The 12,913-nt window shown below is 54.1% G+C and overlaps 1 protein-coding gene across 1 annotated transcript; it reads left to right on the forward strand.

The window, feature by feature from the left end:
• Positions 1-4,285: 4,285 nt before the first annotated feature.
• CHAC1 (ChaC glutathione specific gamma-glutamylcyclotransferase 1) lies at positions 4,286-6,546 on the forward strand. The gene is made up of 3 exons (XM_077880662.1): positions 4,286-4,546; positions 4,963-4,998; positions 5,455-6,546. The coding sequence occupies exons 1-3, from the start codon at positions 4,316-4,318 to the stop codon at positions 5,854-5,856; spliced, it is 669 nt and encodes a 222-aa protein (XP_077736788.1). The 5' UTR covers positions 4,286-4,315; the 3' UTR covers positions 5,857-6,546.
• Positions 6,547-12,913: the final 6,367 nt, after the last annotated feature.

Genomic DNA, 12,913 nt, shown 5'->3' on the forward strand with positions numbered 1-12,913 from the left:
TTGGAGAGGAATCTGCTGAGTGGGATGGTTGACTGCCCGGGAGTGTCCCACTGGACGGGAAGGAGACATTTGTTGGCAAGGATAAACGAGGAATGGGAACAGGCAAGATACATTCCCAGGAAGGTGGCCAAGACCCCTGGGCCAACTTTTGTGGGGATTCCGATTTTGAGAGGGTCAGGGTTGAAACTGTGCTTTTCAGGATTCCTCCTCCTCTGAACCTCAGGGTGACCTGGCCTTTCCAAAGTAAAAGCTCCACTTCTTCTGCATAGTTTTGTGGAGAACCTTCCATGAGCCAGCACTGTGTGGGTCTCCCTGAGACTTCAGGGATAAAATCTGCTCTCAGGGAGCTCTCAAGAGTTCTCAGGAAGCAGGATATCCAAAGCCTCCTAGCAAGGAGGATCTGGGGCTGATCTACCTGCCTTCAGACCTGGATTCCAGGACTTGCTGGGCTTCACCATGTGTGGCTTACCTGCCTTTCCTGTGCTCCACTAGGCTCACCTGGGAAATGATATTTACCTCACAAATTAGGGGAGAAGTTTGTAATTAGAATGAATGTAAAGCATTTAGCTCAATGCCTGGCTCATGGTAAACATTCAACAAACGATTGTTTCTGTTATAAGCATGAGGTGAAGGGGACAGATAAATAGAAGTGAGGTAAGGGGTTGTGGGAGCATAGAGGAGGAAGTGCCTAACGTACTTGGAGCAAGAGTTGGTTCCTGATGATTTCACCAATGGGGCTTGGTTCGGATGGGAGGAAGTCTGTGAATGGGCAGCTAGAAAATATTCCCCAGGTTATTCTGATATACTCTGCCCCCTTAGCCACCAGAAAACTATTAATGACTCTTTAAAAGTAACTTTTTGGGGATCCCTGGGTGGCTCAGCAGTTTGGTGCCTGCTTTCGGCCCAGGGCGTGATCCTGGAGTCCCGGGATCGAGTCCCACATTGGGCTCCTTGCGTGGAGCCTGCTCCTCCTCTAAATGTGTCTCTGCCTCTCTCTCTCTCTGTGGGTCTCTCATGAATAAATAAAATCTTTAAAAATGAAAGTAACTTTTTATTATTAAAAATTACATTCTGGGGGATCCCTGGGTGGCGCAGCGGTTTGGCGCCTGCCTTTGGCCCAGGGCGCGATCCTGGAGACCCGGGATCGAATCCCACGTCGGGCTCCCGGTGCATGGAGCCTGCTTCTCCCTCTGCCTGTGTCTCTGCCTCTCTCTCTCTCTCTCTCTCTCTCTCTGTGACTATCATAAATAAAAATTAAAAAAAAATTACATTCTGTAAGCCTTGAAAAAGAGAGAAAAGAATCACCCATAGGGACGCCTGGGTGGCTCAGTGGGTTGAGCATCTGCCTTTGGCTCAGGACATGATCCCGGATTCCTGGGATTGAGTCCCACACATCGGGCTCCTTGCATGAAGCCTGCTTCTCCTCCCTCTGCCTGTGTGCCCCTCTCTCTGTGTGTCTCTCATGAATAAATAAATAAAATCTTAAAAAAAATCACCCATAATCCTAATATCTCAACACATCCATCATTGGTATATGATGCCCCCCCCATCTTTTTCCTCATGTATCTTGTTATTGTTGTTTTAATAGTTTTAATCACAGTGCATGTGATAGTTCATAGTTTGCATTTTTGCCTGACTATGCAGCCTCGGGCATTTTTACTACATTGGTTTTTTTTTAAGATTTTATTAATTTATTTATGAGCGACGGCGGGGGCGGGGGGGGGTGCAGAGACACAGGCAGAGGGAGAAGCAGGCTCCATGCAGGGAGCCCGATGTGGGACTCGATCCCAGGTCTCCAGGATCACGCCCTGGGCTGCAGGCGGCGCTAAACCGCTGCGCCACCAGGGCTGCCCACTACATTGTTTTCAAAATGGATTTTTATTTTGACTTTTTCTTTTCTAAATAAAAGTGGTTTATGTTCCCTTCAAAAATCCCAAAGAATTTGAATCGGCTTTAAAAAAGAGCAAATCTCATGTGCTCCTACTACTCAGAGGTAATCACTGAAACTTTTCATGTGTTCTTGTGGATTCTTTTCTATGCAAATAAAACACATAATTTTTCTTAAAGATTTTATTTATTTATTCATGAGAGACACAGAGAGCCAGAGCCAGAGGGAGAGGCAGGCTCCCCTGGGGAGCCTGATGAAGAACTCAATCCCAGGACCCTAAAAAAAAAAAATCTCAGGACCCTGGATCACAACCTGAGCCAAAGGCAGACACTCAACCACTGAGACACCGACGTGCCCCTCTTCTAGATTATTTATTTTACAAATATTTTTTTAAAATTTTTATTTATTTATGATAGTGAGAGAGAGAGAGAGAGAGAGAGAGAGAGATCGCTCCCTGGGCCAAAGGCAGGCGCTAAACCGCTGCGCCACCCAGGGATCCCTTCTTTTACAAATATTAATGTGTAGCTTTTTTTTTTTTTTTTTAGATTTGTTTCTTTATTTTACAGAGTGCAGGGGGAGGGGTAGAGGGAAAGAATCTCAAGCTGACTTCCCGGTGAGCCTGACTCCTGGGCTAGATCTCAACACCCTGATCATGACCTGGCTCAATGGACTGAGCCACCCAGGCATCCCTAACTTATTTTGTTTTTATTTTTATTTTTTTTTAATTTTTATTTATTTATGATAGTCATACAGAGAGAGAGAGAGAGAGAGAGAGAGAGAGGCAGGGACATAGGCAGAGGGAGAAGCAGGCTCCATGCACCGGGAGCCTGAGGTGGGATTTGATCCCAGGTCTCCAGGATCGCGCCCTGGGTCAAAGGCAGGCGCCAAACCGCTGCACCACCCAGGGATCCCCGCCTTATTTTGTTTTTAAAGAACTAGCTTCATACTATACACACTGTAGTACAACATTACTACTGGAGAATATATCCTACACACTTTGGGAATGACTAAGGGTGCAGATAATTTTTAGTTTAAATATCTAATTAGAATCTAATGAGAAGCAATATTGCTCCTTTCGCCTGCCAGAGGGCTCACCCCGGATCTCCTTAGCTGTTTCCCGAGCCAGTTCTGCAGTTCCAGGGGCAGGCCTTCTGCGGTCTCTGTTCCCCCTGTCCAGCCGGAAACACCCCCAGGCGGCAGCCTCTTGCCCCTGCTTAGGGAGCCGACCCCAGACGGCCGACGGCCCTCCGTGGGTCAGGAGGCCAGGAGGCCAGTAGCCGGAGAGAAAGCCGGTAGCTGCTTACAGCCGTCTGGAAGCCTCAATCGGGCTGCCCTGCCTGCGGCTCCCGGAAGCTCCCGGAACTTCTGCGCCTGAGGATGACCCCATTGTTGCAAACCTTTCAGGTCCCTTCTGAACTGCCCATCGCCTCAGGGCAGAAATGCCGGTCTTTCCGGCCTCTCTCTGCAGGTTTCCACACCATCGCCTAAGTGACAGCGATGGTTGCAAGCGCGCTGAAAGGCTCTACCCCAAGCCTACCTGGGCGCAGGGGGTTCCACACATGGCCCTGGGAGTAGCCCTCACGTGAGGCCGGTAAGCTCTCGGCCCCCGGCCTGACTCAGCGTCGCAGCTTCTGCAGAAACCCTTGCCAGCCCCGTGACTCAGTTTCTCCATTTGCTCACGCGGACCAACCGCGTGAGGCACCTGTACGGAATGCAGAGGGTGCCTCCGACAGCTTCTCTAAAGTGTGTGCTCCCCGGCGGAGCCCCAGAGACTGCATCTACGCCGCCCACAGAGCTCCTCCGGGACGTCCCCTGCACTGGCCCTGTTAATGAGTCCGTGCTGCCTGGGGTGGCAGGGACCCGACCGGGTGCACCGACAGAGCTGCAGGGGAGCCGCCCGCCTGGGCCACGCCGGTGCTGGTTCCTGAAGGGCCTAGGCCATGTAGGGGCTGCCTGAGAGTCGGCCAGTGTCCCCGTCCGTGCCCACTGCCCACTGCCCACTGCCCACTGCCCGCCGCCTGACGCAATCCGAGGTGCCCTTGCTGCATGCCGGAGCTGGGGAAACCTCCCCCGCGGTTGCATCACTCCTGCCAGGTTTGCTACAGAGGTGGAGCCGAGCCAATCAGCGGGCGCGCTGGGCCTGGGGCAGGCCGCTCAGTTACCCATTCAGAGGGCGGCGCGGTTAACCGGGAAGCAAACCAGGAAGGTGATTGGTTAAAAGGGGATTTGCCCCGCCCCAATCACCGCGGCAGCCGGCGCGGTGGGCGGGGCCCCCCGGCCGGAGGGTTTAAAAGGCGCCTCCGGAGGGGCCGCGCAGCTGGAGCGACCGAGCGGTGCCAGGCCAGGTGTGCGCGTCCGTCGGTCCTTCCGTGCCCGCGCCGGAGACCAGCCCCGGAGGCCGCCGGGCTCGTCCCTGTGCCCAGCACCATGAAGCAGGAGTCCACAGCCCAGGAAACCCCGCCCGCCTCGCCACCCCCCTCGCCACCCGCGCAGCGCCCCCGGGATGCCAGCGACCCCCAAGCGCTGTGGATTTTCGGGTACGGCTCCCTGGTGTGGAGGCCAGACTTTGCCTACAGCGACAGCCGTGTGGGCTTCGTGCGCGGCTACAGCCGGCGCTTCTGGCAGGGAGACACCTTCCATCGGGGCAGCGACAAGATGGTGAGCATCTGACCATGCCCAGGGGAAGGGAGGGGGTGGGGGCAGGGTAGTGGGCACCAGGGCCCTGGAATGTTCGGGGCTCTCTGGGCAGAGGGTGACTCCGTGCTGGTGGGGGAAGTGTGTAAACCTGTGCCTGGGGTTTGTTGCTTCAATTTCTGTGCCCCGCGGATCAGTGTGATGGCTGGAATCTGTGATCCTGTGGATCACCATGTTGATGGATATTTCTGATGATCGATTTGGGCCACTGCCATGTATCTATTTCTCCTGCAGCCATGTATCACTCTCTCCACTTCCCTCTGAATGAGTGGGACCCTCTGGGTTAATAAGGGACCAGCAGGGTTAATAAGGGTTTCCTCTGGCACTGGTGACAGCTGATTTCTAACTTGTCTTTTTCAAAATCTTTCTTCCCTCCTCAGCCTGGTCGTGTGGTGACCCTCCTCGAAGATCATGAGGTAAGTACCTGAGTCGAGAGAGAGAGAGACCCCGGGGAACTAGCGTGAAGGGTTGCAGGCAGAGCTCATGGGTCCATCGCTATAGGGTAGATTAGATGCCTCTCAGGCAGAGGGTAAGAGTGGTCTAGCTAAGTACTTCTCATTAGAATCACCTGAGCATCTTCTTAAAATGCAGATTCCGATTTAATAAGGTCAGAGTGTGGCCTGAAACTCAGATTCCTCTTAATTATACAAATGATGCTACTGGATCTCAAGCCACACTCTTGAGTAGGAATCCTCTTGGCCTTGGGGCCAGACCACCTTATCAACTCTTGTTAAGAAAGGGAAAATGAGCTTGATGTGTGGCTTCTTGACGACTCATCAGTCCTCTGCCCATTTTCCTAATAGAGCACAGTCCTGGGGTGGGACTAGCCAGGAGCTGTTTTGAGTGACCCCAATGTTCGTGTTTCCTCCTAGGGCTGCACTTGGGGTGTGGCATACCAGGTTCAAGGTGAGCAGGTGAGCGAGGCCCTGAAGTACCTGAACGTGCGGGAAGCAGTACTTGGCGGCTATGATACCAAGGAAGTCACCTTCTACCCTCAGGATACCCCTGACCAACCACTCAAGGCTTTGGCTTATGTAGCCACTCCACAGAATCCTGGTTATCTGGGCCCTGCCCCTGAGGAGGCCATTGCAACACAGATCCTGGCCTGCCGTGGCTTCTCCGGCCACAACCTCGAGTACTTGCTGCGCCTGGCGGACTTCATGCAGCTCTGTGGGCCCCAGGCACAGGATGAGCACCTGGCAGCCATTGTGGACGCTGTGGGCACCATGCTGCCCTGCTTCTGCCCTACAGAGCAGGCCTTGGCACTGGTCTGAGGGGTTGAGCCCCTGCAGGGAGTGTCCACATAGACATTGGGGCCAGGTCACCACTCCTGCACACACAGTGGACTTGATATACCTGGAGCCCACTGAGAGGACTCGGTGGGTGGCTGGGAGCCTCTCTCCATAAGCCCCTGCCTGTCCCACCAGCCTCCAGCTCTCCTGCCTGACACGGATTTAGTACTTGAAACTATTTATTGCACCATGTTGGTGTGGTGGGCAGGGTGGGGGGCCTGCCCTGGACAAAGGGGCCCTGCTGAGCGGTGCCCCGCCCCAGGCACCTGGTGCCTGACCAGATTCCCCCCAGTGCTGCTGCTAACCCTGTGCTACCCAGGCCTCTGCCTTCTCACCCCCAGACCAGCCATTCCCTAGCCCTGGAAATACACCACATGTGAGAAGTCCCAGCCTGCTGGTAGGGGACAGGAGGGAGTGAGGAGATGGGAGCCTTACAAGAACTGAGGCACCTGTAGGTCCTGCTCATCCATCAGGTTCCCAGGGCAGAACTGGAACTAGGGCCCAGGTACAGCCACCGAGGCTGGGCCTGGGTCTCTCAGCATTTGGCTTTGTTTCCCTGCCCCTCTGTTTACTTGTAAGTCTGTCAGTCTATTCCTGGGAAGCTCATTACTAGGGGCCCCGGTACCTTCCCGGTCTGTCCCATACCGTTAACCATAAACTGATCTCTTACTATCTGTGCTGGAATGTGGTTCTTTCTTCAGATGGGGTGTTGGGGCAAGTGAAGAGCTCGAACTCTGGAAGGCACATAAGAGGGACAGGGGGCCCCTCTTTGTCTCCATCCCTCTCTTCCGGGGAGAGAGCAGCCAAGCAGGCAGGGCTACTGATAGGGTTGCATCACTCCCTTGGACATTGTTCGGGACTTAGTGTGGGCAAGAAGTGCTCCGAGTCGTGCAGGATTCCGCTCTTGTGGCTCAACTTGGCAGCCCCGTACGCAGTGTACTTACCACTGACCTGGTACTCTGTGTCTCTCCTCAGCTGCCCTAAAGAGGCTGGCAGGCTTGGAGGTCAGACCAGGTCTTCCTCTAGCTGCTGCCTCTTGCTGACAGCAAAAGTCCCCCCCCCCCCCCGGCTTCCTGCTAAAGGAGCATGTGGGTTACCGTAGGGTGGCGATGATTTCAACAATGCCAATAGCAGAGACCTGTGGCCTGGAGGATCTAGTGGCCTTTTGGTTTCGAGATCCAGGTGCTTACTGTTGCCTCCTGAGGCTGGGGTGTGGGCTGTGCTTTCTCTGTTAACCGGCCAGGACTCCTGCTCAGTAGGGAATGAGTTGCCAGGGTGCCCTCTGGGCTGCTAGTATTTACTCTCTGCCTGCCCCCACCCCCATTGCTTCTCCCCCACCCCAAGCCCCTACCCCCATCTCCAGGTGCAAATCCCAGGATCTCAGAATTACCCCTCAGTGGGCTCAGCCTCTATTCCTAGAGCTGTAGAAACAGGGCTCCTGTGACAGCTTTTGCATAGCAGAGGAGCCTGGCTCTACCCCAGCCTCTTCTCCCATTGGCCCAGTGACCTCCAGAAAACTCTTAAGCCCTCTGAGCATCAGTTTACACTGGGACGCTGTGTGGTATGTCTTGCTACTGCTTTTGCTGTGGCTGGTGCCCTGGATGGGTCTGGATGTCCCCAGCGGGGTCAGCTCTGACCAGTTGGGCAGCCGTTATGCCTGATGTGTTGGTGGCCTCGTGTCTTGGCCATTGATGGGAGAAGTGTGGAGTTCAGCCAAATTCTGGCAACACAGCAGGAGGAGGTGGCGGGTAGCAGGAGGCATGGGCAGCTGCCTCCCAGGCCAGGCGGGGCCAGCCAGCCAGTTTGGGTGTTCAGAGCAGAGCCCTACTCTACTGAGTACTGGTGGGAAGGGCTACATGTCCTTGAAGGGCTCACATTCTCAAGCCTTTCATTGAAGCAGTTACTAAACTGCTATGTGCCAGGCACTGACCTGGGCACTGGGGATGTAACAGTGAAGCAGTCACTCTTCCTCCTTTTTTTTTTTTTTAAGATTTTATTTATTTGTCAGGGAGAGAGCACTAGCAGGGAGAGGGGCAGAGGGAGGGGAAAGCAGTCTCCCCGCTGAGCAGAGAGCCCTTTGTGGGGCTTGATCCCAGGACTCTGGGATCAGGACCTGAGCTGAAGGCAGACATTCAACCATCTGAGCCACCCAGGTGCTCCTACAACATTTAGCATATTTGAGATTAAAACTGAAATTTAAAATACATTTATTAGGGACCCTGGGAAGTTCAGCGGTTGAACGCCTGCCTTTGGCCCAGGGCGCGATCCCACAGTCCCAGGATCAAGTCCCACATCGGGCTCCCTGCATGGAGCCTGCTTCTCCTTCTGCCTGTGTCTCTGCCTCTCTCTCTGTCTCTCATGAATAAATAAATAAAATCTTTAAAAAATAAAGTGTACTTATTAAATTAAAAATCCATTACATGTTAACATATTTTTAAATCAATTTTTTAAAAAGATTTTATTTATTTATTCATGACAGAGAGGCAGAGACACAGGCAGAGGGAGAAGCAGGCTCCGTGCAGGGAGCCCGACACGGGACTTGATCCCAGGTCTCCAGGATCACATCCTGGGCCGATGGCGGCGCTAAACTGCTGAGCCACCCGGGCTGCCCGTTAACATATTTTTAAAGAAAAATGATTCTATTTTCTGAAACAAATTTCATGAAAAGAACAGCATTTTTTTGTTTTTAATGTCTGGCTTGATGAAAGCAGTGGGTTCTCATTTGTTTCTGTGTTCATTCTGTTGCAAATTCCACCTATTGTATAGTTCTGGAAAACTCCACGGTATACTTGTGAGTAACTGAGAGCAGAAAGGCAAATAACCTCTTAGTTTTCCTATGAAAATAGTTTTGACTTTGCAGGTTCCCCGAGTGGGTTTTGGGGACCCCCCAGGGGTTCCCTGGGCCATGTCTTTGGACCTCAGGTATAGCAGCATTAAAATTTTTTTTTCTTTTTTTTTTTTTGTTGGTGAGATTCAAACAGAGTAATGGGTAAGTGCCTAGCCCTAGACTGCAGCATTGAGGGATTTCACAGTTAGAAGGGAATTCAGAAATCATCCTGTCCATCCCTGAGGACACCCTTCTGGAGAACCAGGAGTGAGCAGGATCAGCAGGTTCAACTGCTGTGTATTGAGTCTGTAGTCGGCCACCTCCCGCAGTGGGAGACACAAGGCACAGAAGCGCCCTCACATCTGGGCTGGGGGAAAGGGCAGGTCCTGGGGCTGGGGTGGTCAGGTCTGGGAGAGCCTTAAAGAAGTTGCAGGAATCCAGCAGGTGTGTGGGGATGGCATGGACAAAGGGGGAACTGACACAGAGTAGCTGGTAAGTCGCTGGGTGGAGGAAGCCTTGCTGGTGTTGGGGACAAGGCTGAGAGCCACTTTGGAGTCAGTGCACAGAGGAAGTATTAGACTGTATCTTGTAGGGAGCTCTATAGTGATGTGGCTTTTTCCCCCATGTGTTTTTCCTCCCACGGAAGGGTCTTTGTTTTTGTTCTTTTTGTTTTGTCTACTTGGAGTGTTGTGTTCGGGCTTCGGTTTACGTCTTGTAGCAGGGAAGACGGTTTGAAGGCTGCGAGCCCTGGAGGGCACCCTTTGCGACAGTCCAGGCAGATACTGGAGTAGACTGAACTAGAACCAGGAATCAGGAATATGAGGACACCTCCTGGCAGCCCATTGGAAATAGGGGGCAAGCAGGAGGGAAGAGACTGAGGATCGCAGGGTTTTCCCAAGGTGGGGGGCAGGGACAGTGCAGGGGGAGTCGGTGGACCTCGCTCTGGCACCCTTCCAGGGAGGGCAGGCTCCTAGGGATTCTCCAGGTTGCCCCCACTGGGCCCCAGAAAGGACCATGGTCCTCTGGAGGCTGTTAATTCCTTGAAGACAGTGCAGTACCCATGTCAGTCATCAGAAAAGCAGACGGTGTGGGGAGATGGACCTGGAATGGGAGAGACCCCTCCTTTCCACAGGCCTGACTCTGAGGAGGATCGCAGGGCGGGGGATGCTCCAGGGTGTGAGTCCAGCTTCAGTGCCCAGGGTTATGTTAGGGGAGGCAACAGTCACAGGAAGCGTGTCCCTGCAGGCCTGAGTCCTAGCATGAGGACCAGCCTCATGCTGCATGGCTCGGGTGTGTAGCTCAGCCCGCTCTGCCCAGGACAGGCCTACTCTACTCCTGCTGTCCTGGAATAATTATTCTCACTCTCAAAAGCATCCAGGTTTGGATAGTACGGTGGCTGTGCAAACTGGGACTGAGCAGTTCTGCTTTACTAGGGTTGACCAGAGCTTGGATGGGCCTCATCCTATCCCTGGACCCTCACCCCTGGCCCAGCACCCTGGGGAGGCCACTCTCCTCTGCCCTTTCCTGGTTTGCCCTTGGAGCATCCCCACCAGCCCTGCCCTTCCCGGGTCAGGTCTGCTCCTGCGCTTCTCCTCGGCCTGGGCATTTCCTGGGCTGTGAGAGACAACTTGACACATCCTGAAGGCTCAGCCCCACAGCGGCTCCCTGCTCACTGGAGGGAGAGGGCTCCTTCTGCACCCACACACCCTCTTCCTTAGGCCTGGACTCACCCCTCATGCCCTGATCCTTCCCCTGGAGCCTCAGCCCCTCCTCGGCTTTGTTCTGGATCCTGCCCCTCCCAGGAGACGGGCCACCAGTAAGGTAGAGTCCAGTGAATGCTTCTGTCTTACAAGCTGGAATGTGGGGCCGGGCCTTCTTCCTCAAACCCTCCCACGTTCTGGGATCTGAGGGCTTCAGATGTCCGCCCTATCACCTGCCCTGATGCGTGCCCTCCTTCCCTGGACCATTGTTTCGAGTCCAAACTGATCCACCTTCCCGTCTTCCCCCTGGATATTCATTTCCATAATGTAAACTGCAGTGCAAAAGGCCTCAGCCCTCCGCACTGCCCCCTGCCCCCGGTTGGCTGGTGTCCCTCTTCAGGCTCCCCACCTCTGCTTTGTACCCAGCAGGTCGGTTTGGAGGCATCTGCTTGCAGGTCTGCCCCACTAAAGTGAGCACCCCCCACCCCCACTCCAGGGCAGGAGCCCATGCATCCCAGTACTAGCACAGCTCCGGGCCGCAGAGGAGCTCAGGGAACCTCAGGGGAAGGGGTTTGAATGGGACGCTCTTCTGAAAGCAATGTCACATGTCCCTTTGGAGGGAAAGACCACGTGAAAACCTCAGTTGTAGCTGAAGGAAAGTGCCAAGTGGCCTCCTCTTGCTCATATTCGGTCTGAATATTTATGTGCACAGCCCAGGAACGTGGGACAATGTGAGACAGGGAGTCCCAAGGGCAAGGGCGGACCAGCCGGGCATGGGCAGCCCCAGCACGTACCTGACCGGGGCAGTACTGACCCGCGCTGGTGGCTGCCATCCTGGGCAGGCCACTCTCTCCCCCTTCGTCTGTCTGAGAGCGGCCAGGCCCTAAACCCTCGCGAGGAGAAGGGCCACGTTTCGCACGCATAGTCCGCATAGTCCGGGGCAACCTCTGCGCCCTCACTGCTCCTCCCTGCTCTGGGCACTAAGCCAGAGGGGTGGCTTGCGCTTCCAGGGTGCTGCTCCCTGTGCCCACAGGACAGGGAGCTTGGCCTTCCCAGGCACAGCCTGAGGGTACTGGCGGGGGATGGTGGGAAGCATGGGGACAGTAATATATCCGCCTAAGGCTTTGGCTTCCCCCACCCTGCAGTCAAAGCCTCCAGCCTGGCCCAGCCCCTCCTAGGCTGAGTTGCGTTTGTGCCAGGTCAGGAGGATGCAGAACATGCGGAGGGTCCGACATGCCAGGGGCTCTGGTGGGAGGGATGGTGAGCCCTCGTGGGCAAAAGCTGATGATGACAGACTGCTTACATGGGGTGTCTGAGTCATCTGTCCACAGGGGTAAGCCCTCACCCATGGGGGTTTCCAGCGGAAAGGAGCCCCAGTTCCTGTTCACAGGCCACTTGCAGCCCTGAGAGGCATGACACACAGTGAACAGATGGGAGCTGACCTCACAGAAGCCTGCAACGTGCCTGCGACACGCAAGGGTGACTTCTTACTCTGTTCTGAAACCTCCAGTCCCTCACCTTGAAAGTCTCCGCCCTGCCAGCTCTGGCCTGGGCAATTTGTGACTCAGACTTCAGGGCTCAGTTCAGATGTCACCTTCTCCAGGAAGCCTTCCCTGACCCTCCTCTGCCTGACTGCCAAGGCCTGACTTTGGGGCCCTGTCATGTGTCTCTGATATCTGTGCTTTTCTCCTGCAGCCTTTTTTTTTTTTTTAATTTATTTTTAATTTATTATTTTTCTTATCTTTTAAAGATTTTCAAGTAATCTCTACACCCAACATGAGACTTGAACTCATAGCCCTGAGGTCAAGGGTCACATGCTCCTCTGAATGAGCCACCAGGGGGGACACAGGTCCTGCAGCTTTGAAAGCACTGCGTTTCTCACCTGCCTCTTAGCACCCAGCAGAGCCTGCAAAGGGTAGGTGCTCATGTTGCATTTGTTAAACAAAAGTCTTAGAAAAGCAGGTACTGGTAAAGGTAAAGGGGGGGCTAGGGGGGCACTCTGAGCTGTCTTCCCATAAAAGCAGAGGGAGTGAGCTAGGTAAGGGATGCAGGGGAGGGGAGGAGATGGACCTACCATGACACTCTGCATTCCAAATTCACCAGGGCCCAGTCAGGGCATCAAACAGCTGTTCAGAGGCAGAGTGAGCATTGACGTGGGATCCAGAGGTTCCAGGTTTTATTTTTTAAAAATTTTAAAAGGATTTTATTTATTTGACAGAGAGAGAGCACAAGCAGGTGGAGCAGCAGGCAAAGTAAGAGGGAGAAGCAGGCTCCCCACTGAGCAGGGAGCCCTATGATGCACCCCGGGATCATGACCTGAGCTGAAGGCAGATACCTCACCCTCTGAGCCACTCAGGCACCCCCCTGCCCCCCCTCACTAGTCCCGTTTTAAGCTGTGTCTTAGGTAAGGCACTTTTCCTCTCTCTGGGCCTTCGTCTCTGCAAAGGTAAAACAAAGAGCTGCCAATTCCCAACCAGTTCCAGGGGCTTCCCTTTTCTCAAGAGAAACACAG

This window comes from Canis aureus, chromosome 32 (genome assembly GCF_053574225.1).
Source record: "Canis aureus isolate CA01 chromosome 32, VMU_Caureus_v.1.0, whole genome shotgun sequence".
Classification (NCBI taxonomy): Eukaryota; Metazoa; Chordata; class Mammalia; order Carnivora; family Canidae; genus Canis; species Canis aureus.